The 14,008-nt window shown below is 27.6% G+C and overlaps 1 protein-coding gene across 1 annotated transcript; it reads left to right on the top strand.

The window, feature by feature from the left end:
• The first annotated feature begins 233 nt into the window (after positions 1-233).
• On the top strand, positions 234-11,223 carry LOC130941385 (beta-glucosidase 12-like). Its single transcript, XM_057869866.1, has 13 exons — positions 234-463; positions 633-702; positions 5,132-5,190; positions 5,325-5,400; positions 5,929-6,006; positions 6,090-6,177; positions 6,488-6,743; positions 8,191-8,306; positions 8,485-8,699; positions 8,800-8,831; positions 9,696-9,798; positions 9,908-10,004; positions 10,982-11,223. Exons 1-13 carry the CDS (start codon positions 338-340, stop codon positions 11,148-11,150), a joined length of 1,485 nt encoding a protein of 494 aa, XP_057725849.1. The 5' UTR covers positions 234-337; the 3' UTR covers positions 11,151-11,223.
• Positions 11,224-14,008: the final 2,785 nt, after the last annotated feature.

A 14,008-nucleotide genomic window follows, 5' to 3' on the forward strand; every position in this document is an offset into this window, starting at 1 on the left:
TGATTACCAAAAATATTATATATATATAGTATTATTGTTTATTTAAGTCCTTTTTTTTCCAAGTAAAAGTAATTTATTTGGTGAAAATTGATAATAGATTTATTATTTATTTTAGTAGAGAATAATAATTGAAATATTAATTATTTGAAGGAAATGTTTGACTAACAATTAATATGAGTATAAAATCATATCATATTATCCAAAATAATTAATATAAAAAAAATATTTTTTCCCTGAAACAAAATATCAGTTTTTTATCCTTTATATGCAAAACGAACTTTACCAATTCTCATATATGAGTACAGTACTGTGAGGTTAATTCAAATTAAAACAAATTATGTGGTTTAAGGGTGTTCTTGTTGTGTTTATTGTTTCTGTGGCCTTGTTTAAATGGGTAGCTTCTCTTAATTCTAGTAGCTTCCCTACAGATTTTCTGTTTGGTACAGCATCTGCAGCTCATCAGGTTTTGTTACGTTTCTGAGAACTATTTTCTTCATTTATTACATATTTATTATCAAATATATCTTTGTGAAGAAGGATCTCATATTCTCATTCTACCTTCTTTTCCTGCTATGCACATTCGCTTTTTTTTTTTCTTTTTTTTTTCCATTTTATTTTTTGTTTCCCAAAAGATTGAAGGTGCAGCGTATGAAGGTGGCAAGAGCCAAAGCAATTGGGACAATTTCACACATAAATACCCTGGTTAGTTGATACTTGGTACCTTAACTTTTATTTTGTTACTTTTTTCCTCGGCAAGCGAAATTCTATGGTGGTTACAGCAAAAGTAAGCATGATATAGTGACCTTACGTGTCAATCACTGAAAATCGAAGGTAATTTTGTTTTTAAAATGAAAAAAATAAATTAAAAGAAAACGATTTAATATAAGTACAATAATAAGACGAGAGTGGATGTTTTTAGTGAAAAAAAAAATTGGATAAATACTGTCTAATATTTAACATTTTTAATTTTATTGGAATTGATACATTTATGGCTCCATTATACAATAAAAAATAGGATAAATTATTAGTTATATTTGAGTAAAAGCTGAAATTAAAATAATTTTATTTATAAAAATATACATTAATTTAATATTTATTAAAATATTTAATTATATTTTTAATTTTTATAATTTTATTAAATTTATAATTAAATTATGATAATTTTTTAATTGAATTTTTATATTATTTTTAATTTTATAATTAAGTTTTTGCTAACTTAAAAATATTAAAATTAATGAAATAATTTTTTACAAGTTAAAAATATTTACCATTACTATTAAATCTTTGAATACATATTTTTTAACAAAATATTTTATTAATTTTTATATTTTTGACACGAAAAGAAAATAATTTAAAAGAAATAACTAATATTACATAAATTAATAAATTTCTCCTAAATAATATATTTTAATAAATAAAATATTTAATTTATTTATTTAAAAAAGTATTCCCAGAATTTATATTATTATGATACACTATTATTTTAATTTAAAAAAATAAAATTTATTAAATGTTATACTAATATGATAAAATTATCAAAATAATGTAATAAATATTTTTTTTATTGGAAAAACTTTGCATATAGACGTAATAATTAATTTTTTTGAGACATATTTTAAAATTTGAGATTTTTTTTGTTATAATTTATTTTTTTTTCGTTTAAAAAAAATTGGTCTCAGATTGAAAACTTTACGGATTGACATAATATATGTCTGACTGACTTGCTTAAAACATTTTTCTTTAATTTAGTATTTTTTATTTTTATTTTAAAAAAATTACCTTTAATTTCAGTGACTGACACCTAAGATCAGTATACTATGCTTATTTATGTGGTAAGTACTGTAGAAATTCCTTTGCACTTAGGCATTGTTTGGATGGAAGATGGAAAATAAGAAAAAAGAAAATAAAAAAAAATGAGAAGAAAGAAAAAAAAAAAAGAAAAGTTGATGATTATTTTATTGTTTGGACGAAGGAAAAATGAATGAAAAGAAAATAGAAGGAATTTTTTTTACTTGAATAAAAAAAAAGTAAGAAGAAAGAAAATTATATTAGAGTAAAATTACATTAATGTCCTTACTTATATTATATATAAATTATAATTTATTAATATATTTAAGTTGTTTTTTAATAGAAAAAAATAATTTAAATTGTATTTTAAAATTTTAACATATTATTTTTATTAATAACAACAATTTTTTTAAAGTTATATATCTTTTTATTGCTTTTTAAATATGATAAACAAAATATGTATCATTATTTTTTAAATATATATAAATAAATAATTTTATAAGTGAATAATTATTCATAAATTATATTTTTAATCTCTTTAATTATATTTAAAAAAAAAAGATAAAGTTTGATAGTGTTGTAAAATTGAGAAGAGTACAAGAGATAATTTTCAAATTAAAAAAAATAAAATAAAATATTTTAATCTTTTTATTAAGTAAAGGATAAATTTATAATTATATCATTATTTTTTTTATTAGTTTTCATCTTCTAGCCGAAGAGAAAAGTATTTTGTGAAATCCACTTTCTTTTTTTCTTTTTCTCTTCATTTTTTTTGATAAACCAAACAATAAAAAATTTGATTTTCCACTCATTTTCTTTTCCTGAATTTTCCTTCCCCTTATATTCGTTTGAACCAAACACTGTGTTAATCAAACAACAAAACTATTGGGTTTGCTTTATTGACGAAGAAGCCATTCCACTATAGATTTAAAATCTTGAGCTACCACGCACTGTAGTCTTCTGTTTTTAACTCAGCTACTAGTCCTTGTAAAAAACTATTTATATATTTTTTATTCTTTTGAAACATACTTTTCTAGTAGCACTCTTTTGGAGTTTTGGCCATCATGGTTTTTTTTTTATTGTTATTATTTTCTGTGTCTACACATTTTTTTTTCGGTTCAATTACATTTTAGGATCTACAAGATGTCATATTATTTGTGGGATTACATGTTATAAATGGTTATTGGAGATTAAATTTAATATTTATCACTCTCACATTTGGTTTCAATTTATTTTAAATTTTATATAAGGTAGCAAAATTAATTGATTTTCTATTATACTGAAATCGTCCTCTAAAGTATAGTTAAAAAAATTGGACCAGCTTAATCAATTCAATCGAAAAATCAGTAAATTAAACTTTAAATTGGTCCAATTTAATTTCCTGCTTGCTTGTTTTTAATATTTTATCCGTCAGCTATTATCGAACTTTATTTATGGGTTATTAATAGTTAAATTGATCCCTGAAAAATGATTATTCTACAAATTTATTCTTAAAAAGTTTTATCGATCAAATTAGTCATTCAATTATTATGAATTAGTCATTTTGTCACTTAGTTAATAATTTTCGTCAACGATTAATGATATATAACGTTAACTAATAGCATACATAACACTTAAAATTTTTAATTTATATAAGCTCTATATTTATAAAAATCTATTAATTTAGTTTATTTTTTTTAATTATATAAATTCTAATTCAAATATAATTTAATAACACTAAATTGATAAATTTTTATAAATATATTTATTTAATATCTAATTAGATATACTAGATATCATGTGTGATGTGAGTTAATATTCTATGTCATTAATGGTTTACGAAAACTATTAATTAAGTGTCTGAAGGACAAAAATGATTAATTTATAATATTTAAAAAAATTAATTTAATTGATAAAATTTTTTAAAAATAAATTTAAAAAATAATCTTCCTTTAAAGACTAATTTAATTATTAAATTTTTTTAGTTCTTACACACTCTTACTCACAACTTAGCTAATGATGCAAATCGAACCTGATGTAACATCTTATTAGGAGGCAAATAGGTTTGCCGTTAGTACACTACACAAGCCTCAGCCATTGCAGGACTTGTTTAATTTCTTTTTTTGGGTGTTTATTGGGCTTGTTTAATTTTGTTTTTGGTGTCTATTGAGCTTGTTTAATTGATTCAATTTAAAAAAATATTAAAAAAATTTATACTAAAAATTTGAAACGACAAATTTTATTTATTACTTTCAATCGGACTAACAAGTTTTTAATAAATAAATCTCGCAGTTATTTACACATATTTAAAGAATATAATAAGTACAAATTAATTAATAAATAATTAAAATAAAAAATAATAATCAATCTGATATAAAAATTATTTGTTATGAAAAAAATATATATAATTATTTAATTATGATCGAATGATCAATCAATCATCCAAAAATTGAATAATCAATAACTTATTAACTCAGTATTTTAATTAAATTTTATTATTTCAGTTCTGATAACTATCCTTTAAAATAAAATTAATCTCATTTTATCATTATCTATGGTATAAACTATAAAGTGAATTTTAAAATTGTTTCTCTTCATGGATACATCATATTTAAACTCCAAAAATATTTTGGAGTTGTTTAGCGCCTCCACCGTAATGATATGAATTTATCAATTAAGTGATTTGAAAAAATAAAATTAAATAATTTTTTATTTATTTGTTTTTCAATGAAAAATATACGAAGTATTATTTCAAAAAATATCAAACGCAGAGTTACAGAGATCATATAGCCTATGATAGCATCCCCTTTAAATCGCTAACCATGATAGCCTCTTACGACCAAAAAAAAAAGAAAAAAACCTTGATAGCATCTTCATGTTCTGTCCCTGTATAAATAGGTTGCCACTGTTCTTTCCACATTCTCCCTCTCTTGTTTCTACAATTTTTTTTACTTTTCTCTTGAAAAATCGTGTGCCAAGGAGCTGTGGTTGATGAACTCAAGCTTTAGAAATTTGCAACTACTTTTGCCAAAAAATACTTATAAATGAATTAAAATTATATTGCCCAAATTGAATCAACTTGGTCACGTGTTTGAATTTTAGGTTGTTGTGTATATAGTAATTTATTGGCCAGTAACAAATTTTTAAATGAAATTTCAATCTACTGCAATGCTAAAAGATATCGCAAAAAAAAGACATATACCACACAAATTGATTAAGTACAAAAAGAAAAGTTAAGAATCTTTAGATAATTTAATAGGTCCGATTCACTAATTTAAAAAAGAAAAATTCTAAATTTTCTACTGCTATGTTCATTCTTACCATATAAATGATATCTATGTATGACATTTACTTGTTGCTTAAGGTAAAATTTTCGACCACAGTACTGCAGATATTGCAACTGACTCATACCATCGCTACAAGGTATTTTGGTTCTCTTCGTTCGAATATAAAATATATATCATCTTAAAAGTTATTTTCTCTTAGTGGTCAAGGTTTGATTTTCAACTAGATAAATTCACAATATTATTATCTTTCTTTTAAAAAAAAAAAAACAGGAAGATGTTGGTTTGATGAAGGATATTGGATTTCAAGCCTACAGATTTTCAGTTTCCTGGTCAAGAATTTTGCCAAGTAAGAAATTCTCTATCTTATTTACATTTATAATTGATTGGTTTAATTACTACAGAACCAACACTTTTCAGCCAATAGATTGTAGGACCTAACTAATTATTAGATTTAGATACATTCAAATGTATCACACTCAATTTTCCCTTTCAACATCAGTTATAATTGTGAAAAAAGAAAAATCATATATTCTTGCCTAGGAATCCTCCTAAATTATAAATTAACATCCAAAGAGTTTTGCATTCTCAACCAACAGTGTCATTGGTCAATTCCAAATGAGTTTTGTCATTACTACATACAGTATCATCTTGACGCATGAAATATATATACAAAGTAATTAAACCATTTTAATTTAATCTTGAGATCATTTATTTATTAAGCACCTATTTAATTAGTTAAGTTCTACTTCTTGTTTATGGCATACTAATAATGTATTTTATCATTTAGAGTCATTCTAACGGCATTATATATACTTGTGACAATATCATGTTGAATTGAAATTTTTCCTTGATTCTTTCATAAACTCATTTTTAGGTGGACACTTAAAGGATGGAGTTAACCAAGAAGGCATCACATATTACAACAATCTCATAAATGAACTTCTATCAAATGGTTAGTACTTTGTTTGAAGTCAACTCTTTGTGTCACTCAAAATGATAATACCCAACTTCAACATTATTGTATCTTATACTCAGGCCTACAACCTTTTATAACATTATTCCACTGGGAACTACCTCAAGCTCTTGAAGATGAATATGGTGCTTTTCTGAGCCCAAAAATTGTGTAAGCAATAATAATAATAATAACATATTGTCCTACCATCATCTCTCTTCTTTCAGTATTTTTTTAATTTTAGACTTTATGAAGCAAAAAGAAAAAATAGTAAAAATAATAAAAAATTATTTTCTATTTTCATCTTCTGTTGTTTTCTTTGTTTTCTTCAAAAAAATTTTGAAAATGAAAACACAAACCAAAAGGGTTTTTATTTATGCAATTTCTGTATTTTCGTATTAAAAACAATACCAAATTTCAACCTTAACAAATTTACAAAACTCAAACTGATCTTTTTTTTTACTATTAAATATTTTTACAGCGAAGATTTTGCAGATTTTGTAGAAGTATGCTTTAGAGAATTTGGTGACAGAGTTAAACATTGGATTACTTTGAATGAACCACTACCCGTTAGCCTCCAAGGTTATGCGCATGGTATGTTCCCACCTGCAAGATGTTCAAAGTGGATCCGGCCAGATTGTGAAGCAGGTGATTCAAGTACGGAGCCCTATATAGTTTCACACTACCAACTGCTTGCTCATGCCGCCGCTGTGAATGTTTATAGGGACAAATTCCAGGTTATTCACCTAACTATTATCAAACCTTCATATTAAGACAAAACCATGCATTTTGTTGTTAGCAAAGAAATAACTGACTCTGAATAAAATAATAAATTCTATTATTTAACGACAAATATTTGGAGACTACAACAACAACAACAACAAAGCCTTGTCCCACTAAGTGGGGTCGGCTACATGAATCAAACGACGCCATTGTACTCTGTCATGTATCATGTCTACAAAGAGACCGTTTACATGTAGATCTCGTTTGACCACCTCACGGATGGTCTTCTTAGGTCTTCCTCTGCCTTTCGCTCTTTGTCCATCTTCCATCTCATCCACCCTCCTGACTGGATGTTCTATCGGTCTTCTTCCCACATGTCCAAACCACCTGAGACGCGATTCAACCATCTTTTTCACAATGGGTGCTACTCCAACTCTCTCCCTTATATCTTCATTCCTTATTTTATCCAATCGCGTATGACCACTCATCCATCTCAACATCTTCATCTCTGCCACACTCAGCTTATGTTCGTGCTCCCCTTTAGCCGCCCAACACTCCGTACCATATTGCATTTTTTTTATCAATATTAGTCAATGCTTTGCACTAACAACATATTTTTTCGATAGTCAACAACGAGGATTTAGGATTTAGAATATAATTTTAAATATTTAAAATTTAGCCACGACTGTATTTTTTTAGATATTACATATGAAAATATGTCAGTTGACTAAGGTAGCGTTTGGTGGAGAGACAGAGACAGAAAGACTGAGACTGAGAGACAAAGACTAAAAGACAGGGATTGAAACAAATCTCAGTATTCTGTTTGGTGCAAAATGGGAGACAGGAATTGAAACAAGAATGAAACTCTAATTTAATTTGCACAAAGGGTAAAATTGGAATTAATTAATTGAAATGAAAGTATTTTAGGTATAAAATGTTATTAAAGTTTCAGTCTCCATCTCTAAAAATTTCAGTCCCCTGTGTCCCTACTTTTTGGAGGTACTGAAATACTGAAATTTCGGAGACAGAGACAGAAATTTTAGTACCAGTCTCTGAACTAACAAACACAATACTGAGTCTCAGTCTCTCAATCTCTGTCTCAGTACCTGAAAACAAACGCTACCTAAGTGTTGGTCGGTTCGGTTGGTCCAAAATGATAAATTTTGGTGGTCGATTATTCTTTTCTTATATTTATGATTTATCCATCAAAGTCATGTTGATAGAATTGTATTGTTAAACATAAAATGGTTTACCTATCTCTATATAATGAATTAAACTTTTAGGAAAAATAGTTTATGAGTTAATATAAAATTTTTTATGAATAAAAATTTTGAATTTTAACACAACAAAAAGGACCTGATATACCAAACGAATTTTTGTTCATGGATTATTGTTTTAGTAACGATTTTTTGTTCATAATTTTGGTGCTTCATTGGCTGACAATCAATTATTTTGTAACAGAGTTCTCAAAAGGGTGAAATTGGGATAGCCTTAAGTGTTCCTTGGATTATGCCACTCTCACCATCAAAAGCTGATGTAGACGCAGTATCTCGTGTCTTTGCTTTCTTCGATGAGTGGTTTGTTCTTTGGATACTCTTATTTTATAGTTTTACTAAATTTCTAATTAAGTTCTTATAATTTAAATCTATATTTCAAGACCCAGTTTAACATGGGATGTTTGTGCGTTGCTCTGCCCTCTTATTGAAACAATCATCAAGTCTGAAAATCCTCACTTGTTGGGTTTGAATTTGAAAGGTACATGGGTCCATTGTACAATGGTGAATATCCAGCTGTAATGGTTGAGAAACTTGGAGATCGTTTGCCAAAGTTTTCTAAGAGGGAATCCGCAATGATTAAAGGGTCCTTCGATTTCTTAGGATTAAACTATTACACTGCAACCTACGTGGGCGATATTCCTTGCCAGCGTGAAAATCTAACTTTTTTGGCAGACTTTTGCGCATTGTTCAGTGGTAATCCATATGTTTCTAAATCAAGCATCTGTTTGTTGTTTCCATGCTATTCCCGATTAATTTGCCTTTTATTTGCAATTGATCTATTTTGTTGCTTCAGCTACGCGAGATGGAATTCCCATTGGTCCCCAGGTACCTTAATTACATATACAGATTACAGTTAATATTTTTTAAATAGTTAACTTCAAATGAAGTTGATAATTGAGAATCGTTTGATGAAAATTTAGTTAAATTATTCAAATTATTTAACGGCTCTCACCTATCAACTTTCCATAAAAAATTAACTGCACCTGAGTTTTCACCTTCTTTGAATTCTTCATATATTTGCATTAGTATCAAATGACATCATCAGTCTCATTTAAGTAAAATTGTATATTTTATTTTTGTTTGTCAGGATTAACTTTTAGCGGTTTGGCGGTTGAACTATAAGTGCCTATATCATGCTCAAATTTATTACCTTAATTTTGATTTATACAAAAGTATATCAAATAAATTTGGACTGATGTGAAATTTTATAGATATGATTTACAATACACAAAGTCATAAGCTTCTAATACAACGTGAATTTTGTAAAGTTACTCCAATAAAAGGTTACTAAAATTTCTAACATGCATTTGTTAAAAATTTGAAGTGGCCTATCCATGCTAGTTTGAAGCTTGGCATGAATAATTGTAGAAGTTTCCAAGCTCCATCTGTGATGCATTCCCATCTTTTTTCATATTTTCTTAAATAAATGGAGCAAAATAATCGAGGACAAAAGTATAAAAGTCTGTGTCTCATAGATTGTATCTTAGGTTATGTTTGGTAACGAGAACAGAATAAAATAAGATATTAAAATCAAGACATAAAGAACAGCGACACAAAAATTAGTATTCTTTGTCCATCAAAATTTTGTGTCAATTTCGACAAATAAACTCTAGATATGTACCGCGTGTCAGAAAATATCTTCTAAAAGTAATTTTTAGTAGTGGAATTGAGAAGTTAATAATGTTGCAGACTGCCACAGATTGGTTGTACTCCTATCCTCAAGGAATACTAGACCTATTAGAGTACACCCAAGAGAAGTATGGTGATCCAATCATTTACATAACAGAAAATGGTATGCTACTCAGTTATGTTTATGATTATTTTTCTTAAGATTTGAGTTTATACCAAGTTATAATGCAATTATTTTGCTTGAATAAATCGTGTTCTTGAAATAATTGCAGGAATTAATGAGCCGAATGATGGTACAAAGGCTCTAGATGACTACTTTAGGATTGACTTTATTGTTCAGCACCTTTCATATATTGAAAAGGCCATAAGGTAAGTTTTCATTTGCCACAAAGAGAGCATGTTCATGATGATAAAGGCAAGTAACAAAAGTAATAAAAGTTGTCACAAAGATACTCCTTGTCTTTTGATAACATCTGTGTCATTTGTATTTTTAAGATTTTAAAATATTTGATTAATGTACGACATTTAGGTAGTATTAACTTTTTCTCTATGATGCACGGACACGGGACATGCCGACACGCGAAATTTAAAATCCTATATAACACGGGGACACACATACATATAAAATATAAAGTATTTTTTAGATAAATCATAATAATATTTTGATATTTTATTGTTATTAAAATATAAATTAAAATTTTTAATCATTTTTAATGTCTTATTTTAATTATATCAAGTATTTAAAATATTTTTTGTTTTAATAAATAATAATATATACTATATCTAAATTTATTTTAAGAATACATGTTAAGAATAAGACTGGACACGCTGACACGTGATGGTATTTAGGTGTGTCCAGGCGTGTCCGAAAAAGAATTTTTTATTTTTTATTAAGACACGGTTGGACACAGCAGACACGTGTGTCGGACGAGTGTCCGTGAGTGTCATATCCAAAATGTGTCCGACACGCAAACATGGTAACTCAGCGAAGTGTCCGTGTTTCATAGCTTTTTCTCCTCAAAATTTCTTCTTAATGATAATATAATTAAAAGAAAGAAATTAATTTTAGTATTAGTTGGGGGTTCTTTTTTCTTTTTTCTTTTTCTTTTATCTCACATTGATAATGGAGTCTATTTACATAATTTTCATTTTCAGGATTTTTTTTCTTGTCCTTGTTTTTAGAAACATATTATATAAACGAAAGGAACATCGTTTTTAATGATATATTTTTAACCATAACAAAACCAAATTTCTTATAATGACATCGTGAAACTTGTTCATCATGTTAACCTCTTTGGAAGTCAATATTTACTGACCTAACACTTGAAATTTGGCATTTGATGTAGGAATGGTATCAAGGTGAAAGGATACTTTGTATGGTCATTACTGGATAATTTCGAATGGTCTTATGGTTACACTGTTCGGTGGGGAATTATTCATGTAGATTTTAAGAATGATTTAAAAAGGTATTATAAAGAATCAGCTTTGTGGTTCAAAAGGTTTCTTCATCAATGAATATTTGTAACTTGAACAAAGTACTGGAAACTAAATATTAGTCACTTTCACTATTTATCTATGGTTCTTCTATATATATTTTGTCTTTTCTCGATTAAATTAGCTTTTGCACTTAGGTATGTAATAAGAAAAGCAGAAGCTTGAGAGATGTGGAAATAAAATTGATTGTGTTATTTTTTTTCATTATTCACTCTGAGTGTATAGAATTTATACATAAATTCTATGAAAAATCTTTTAAATTCATCATTAGATTTCTATGCTATAGAATAGTAGTGACTAATGAAAACTAATTTATTCTAGAAGGTGAGAGGAAGACTATAAGATAAGAGGAAGATTACTTATTGAAAATGATGATGATGGAGGTGTATTTGATTGAGATGGAAGGATAGTGGTACGAGATGATGGAGGATTGGAATGGAAACAAATTTTTTAAAGGAATTGATAATTATTATTTTTATAAAGGGTAAATTTGTATTTAACCCTTTATATTAGGCGATAAGTCCCATATCTAGATAAATAAAAGGGTTTAGGCTCCCTTCTTAAGTGTTCCAATAGAAATTAAATGTGCCACAGATGATTTTGTTATATTTTTTGAAAGGAAAAGTATAATATAATCCAAATTTAAAGTCAGGAACTTATTTGCAAATTTAATTAAGTTATTTTTATTTAAAAATTAAAGTAATTTTTACGTTAATTCTTAAAAAAAAAACTCAAAAATAAAAGTCTTCAACTTTCATAACCATGAACAAATCAGATCTGTGAAATTAGTATAATCACACCGTGTGAAAGTACTAAATCAAAACAGAAAAAAGGACGAGCAGAGCAGATCGTAGCTCACAACATGTGAAATAACAAAACAATGGAGCAAATAGAACTAATAAGTCAACTATGATGACAACACGATTGCTATATACCAAGACAAAAAATATTGTTGAGGAGTATAAATTGATCGATATACACTAACAATAACATTATTGCTGTGTTTATGAGCCTTAAGAATGGCAATGTAGCACACTAGGTGGCAGTTATTCCTAATATTTGTAGTTATTTGTACTTGAAACTTCACTTTACCTTCATTATTGGTGTTGAGTTTCCATATTTGTATCTCAAAAAGATAAACAAAAAATGAACGAACAATAATTGGAGCAGATTTATATCTTTTTCCCCCTCAATTTTCTTTTGTTCTTGTAGTTGTTGTTGGAAAAAAATGAAAAAAAAATTGAAATTTTTAATTTGTTCATCTTATTTTAGATTGAAAATTTGTACAGAAAAACCAAAGATGTGAAATATCTTAAAATGATCCATATAAGTAAATCCAACATATGGACTCTTAGGTTTTCGCAAATTATAAGAGGCTTCTGTTTTTCTTTTCTCGTCTTTTAGGTTTTGAAATTGATTTCACGTTTTTTTTTTCCCTCAAACTTTTCCCAAATTGAAAAATGAATTACTTTTTTTCTTTGTAGGCAATGAAAACTTGTTAAAATTGTTTTTTCTTACTCTTCACAAGCTCTAAATGCAAGCTTTATGGATTGAAAAGAAAGAATAAGTTTTTCATAAGCTACTAAATAGATATAAGAAACTATTTTTCAAAACAAAAAATTGAGTTATTAAAAGAAAAAAAACTATTATTTAAAATCATAGAATTCATTATAAAATTGTTTATTATCTCACCATAAGTGATCTCAAAAATTATTTTAATCTACCAATAAAAAACCACTTAAACTAAGATGCTAACATATTCTATTGTAAACAAATCCAAAGACTTGATAATAAGAATGTATAGTTAATGTATTTTAGAAAAAAATATTTATGCACGATTCAATCCTTTTTCGTACACTTTTGTCGATTTCAGTTATATAATGTATTTTCTTCTTTAGTAAAATTAGGTTATTCAAGTCCATTAATTCTCTTTTCTCAACTCAATTTCAGTATAAATTTGATGCGATGACCAATTCAATCTAAGTTCAGAATGTAAATAAAGTGAGGTCTCAAGGTGATAATGGGCCTGATGAGGAATCAAGTAATCCGAATGAAAAAAAAAAAATAAGAATTAGGCCAAGTAAAAGAGAAGGAAGAGATAGAGTGAGGAAGCTCCCTAAGTGGATGAAGGACTACTACACCTGGAGAGAGAAGAGCATGTTAGAGTTACCTTAAGCTGAGTTGGTGATGAGCGGATAATTTATACGCTTTTTGGCATTGTTTTTAGGTAGTTTTTAGTAAGTTCAAGCTACTTTTAGGGATGTTTTCATTAGTTTTTATGTTAAATTCACATTTCTGGACTTTACTATTAGTTTGTGTGTTTTTCTGTGATTTCAGATAAATTCTGGCTGAAATTAAGGGACTTGAGCAAAACTCTGAAAAAGGCTGACAAAAAGACTGCTGATGCTGTTGGAATCTGACCTCCCTGCACTCAAAATAGATTTTCTGGAGCTACAGAACTCCAAATGGCGCGCTCTCAACGGCGTTGGAAAGTAGACATTCAGAGCTTTCCAGCAATATATAATAGTCCATACTTTATTCGGAAATTGACGACGTAACTTGGCGTTGAATGCCAAGTACATGCTGCTGTCTGGAGTTAAACACCAGAAAAACGTCATGATCCGGAGTTGAACGCCCAAAACACGTCATAACTTGGAGTTCAACTCCAAGAAAAGCCTCAGCTCGTGAATAGATCAAGCTCAGCCCAAACATACACCAAGTGGGCTCCGGAAGTGGATTTATGCATCAATTACTTACTCATGTAAACCCTAGGAGCTAGTTTATTATAAATAGAACATTTAACTATTGTATTAGACGTCTTTTGACCACAGGAGATCCTGGATTGTATTTTGAATCCTGTGATCACGTTTAGGGGGCTG

This window comes from Arachis stenosperma, chromosome 7 (genome assembly GCF_014773155.1).
Source record: "Arachis stenosperma cultivar V10309 chromosome 7, arast.V10309.gnm1.PFL2, whole genome shotgun sequence".
NCBI classification, from domain to species: Eukaryota; Viridiplantae; Streptophyta; class Magnoliopsida; order Fabales; family Fabaceae; genus Arachis; species Arachis stenosperma.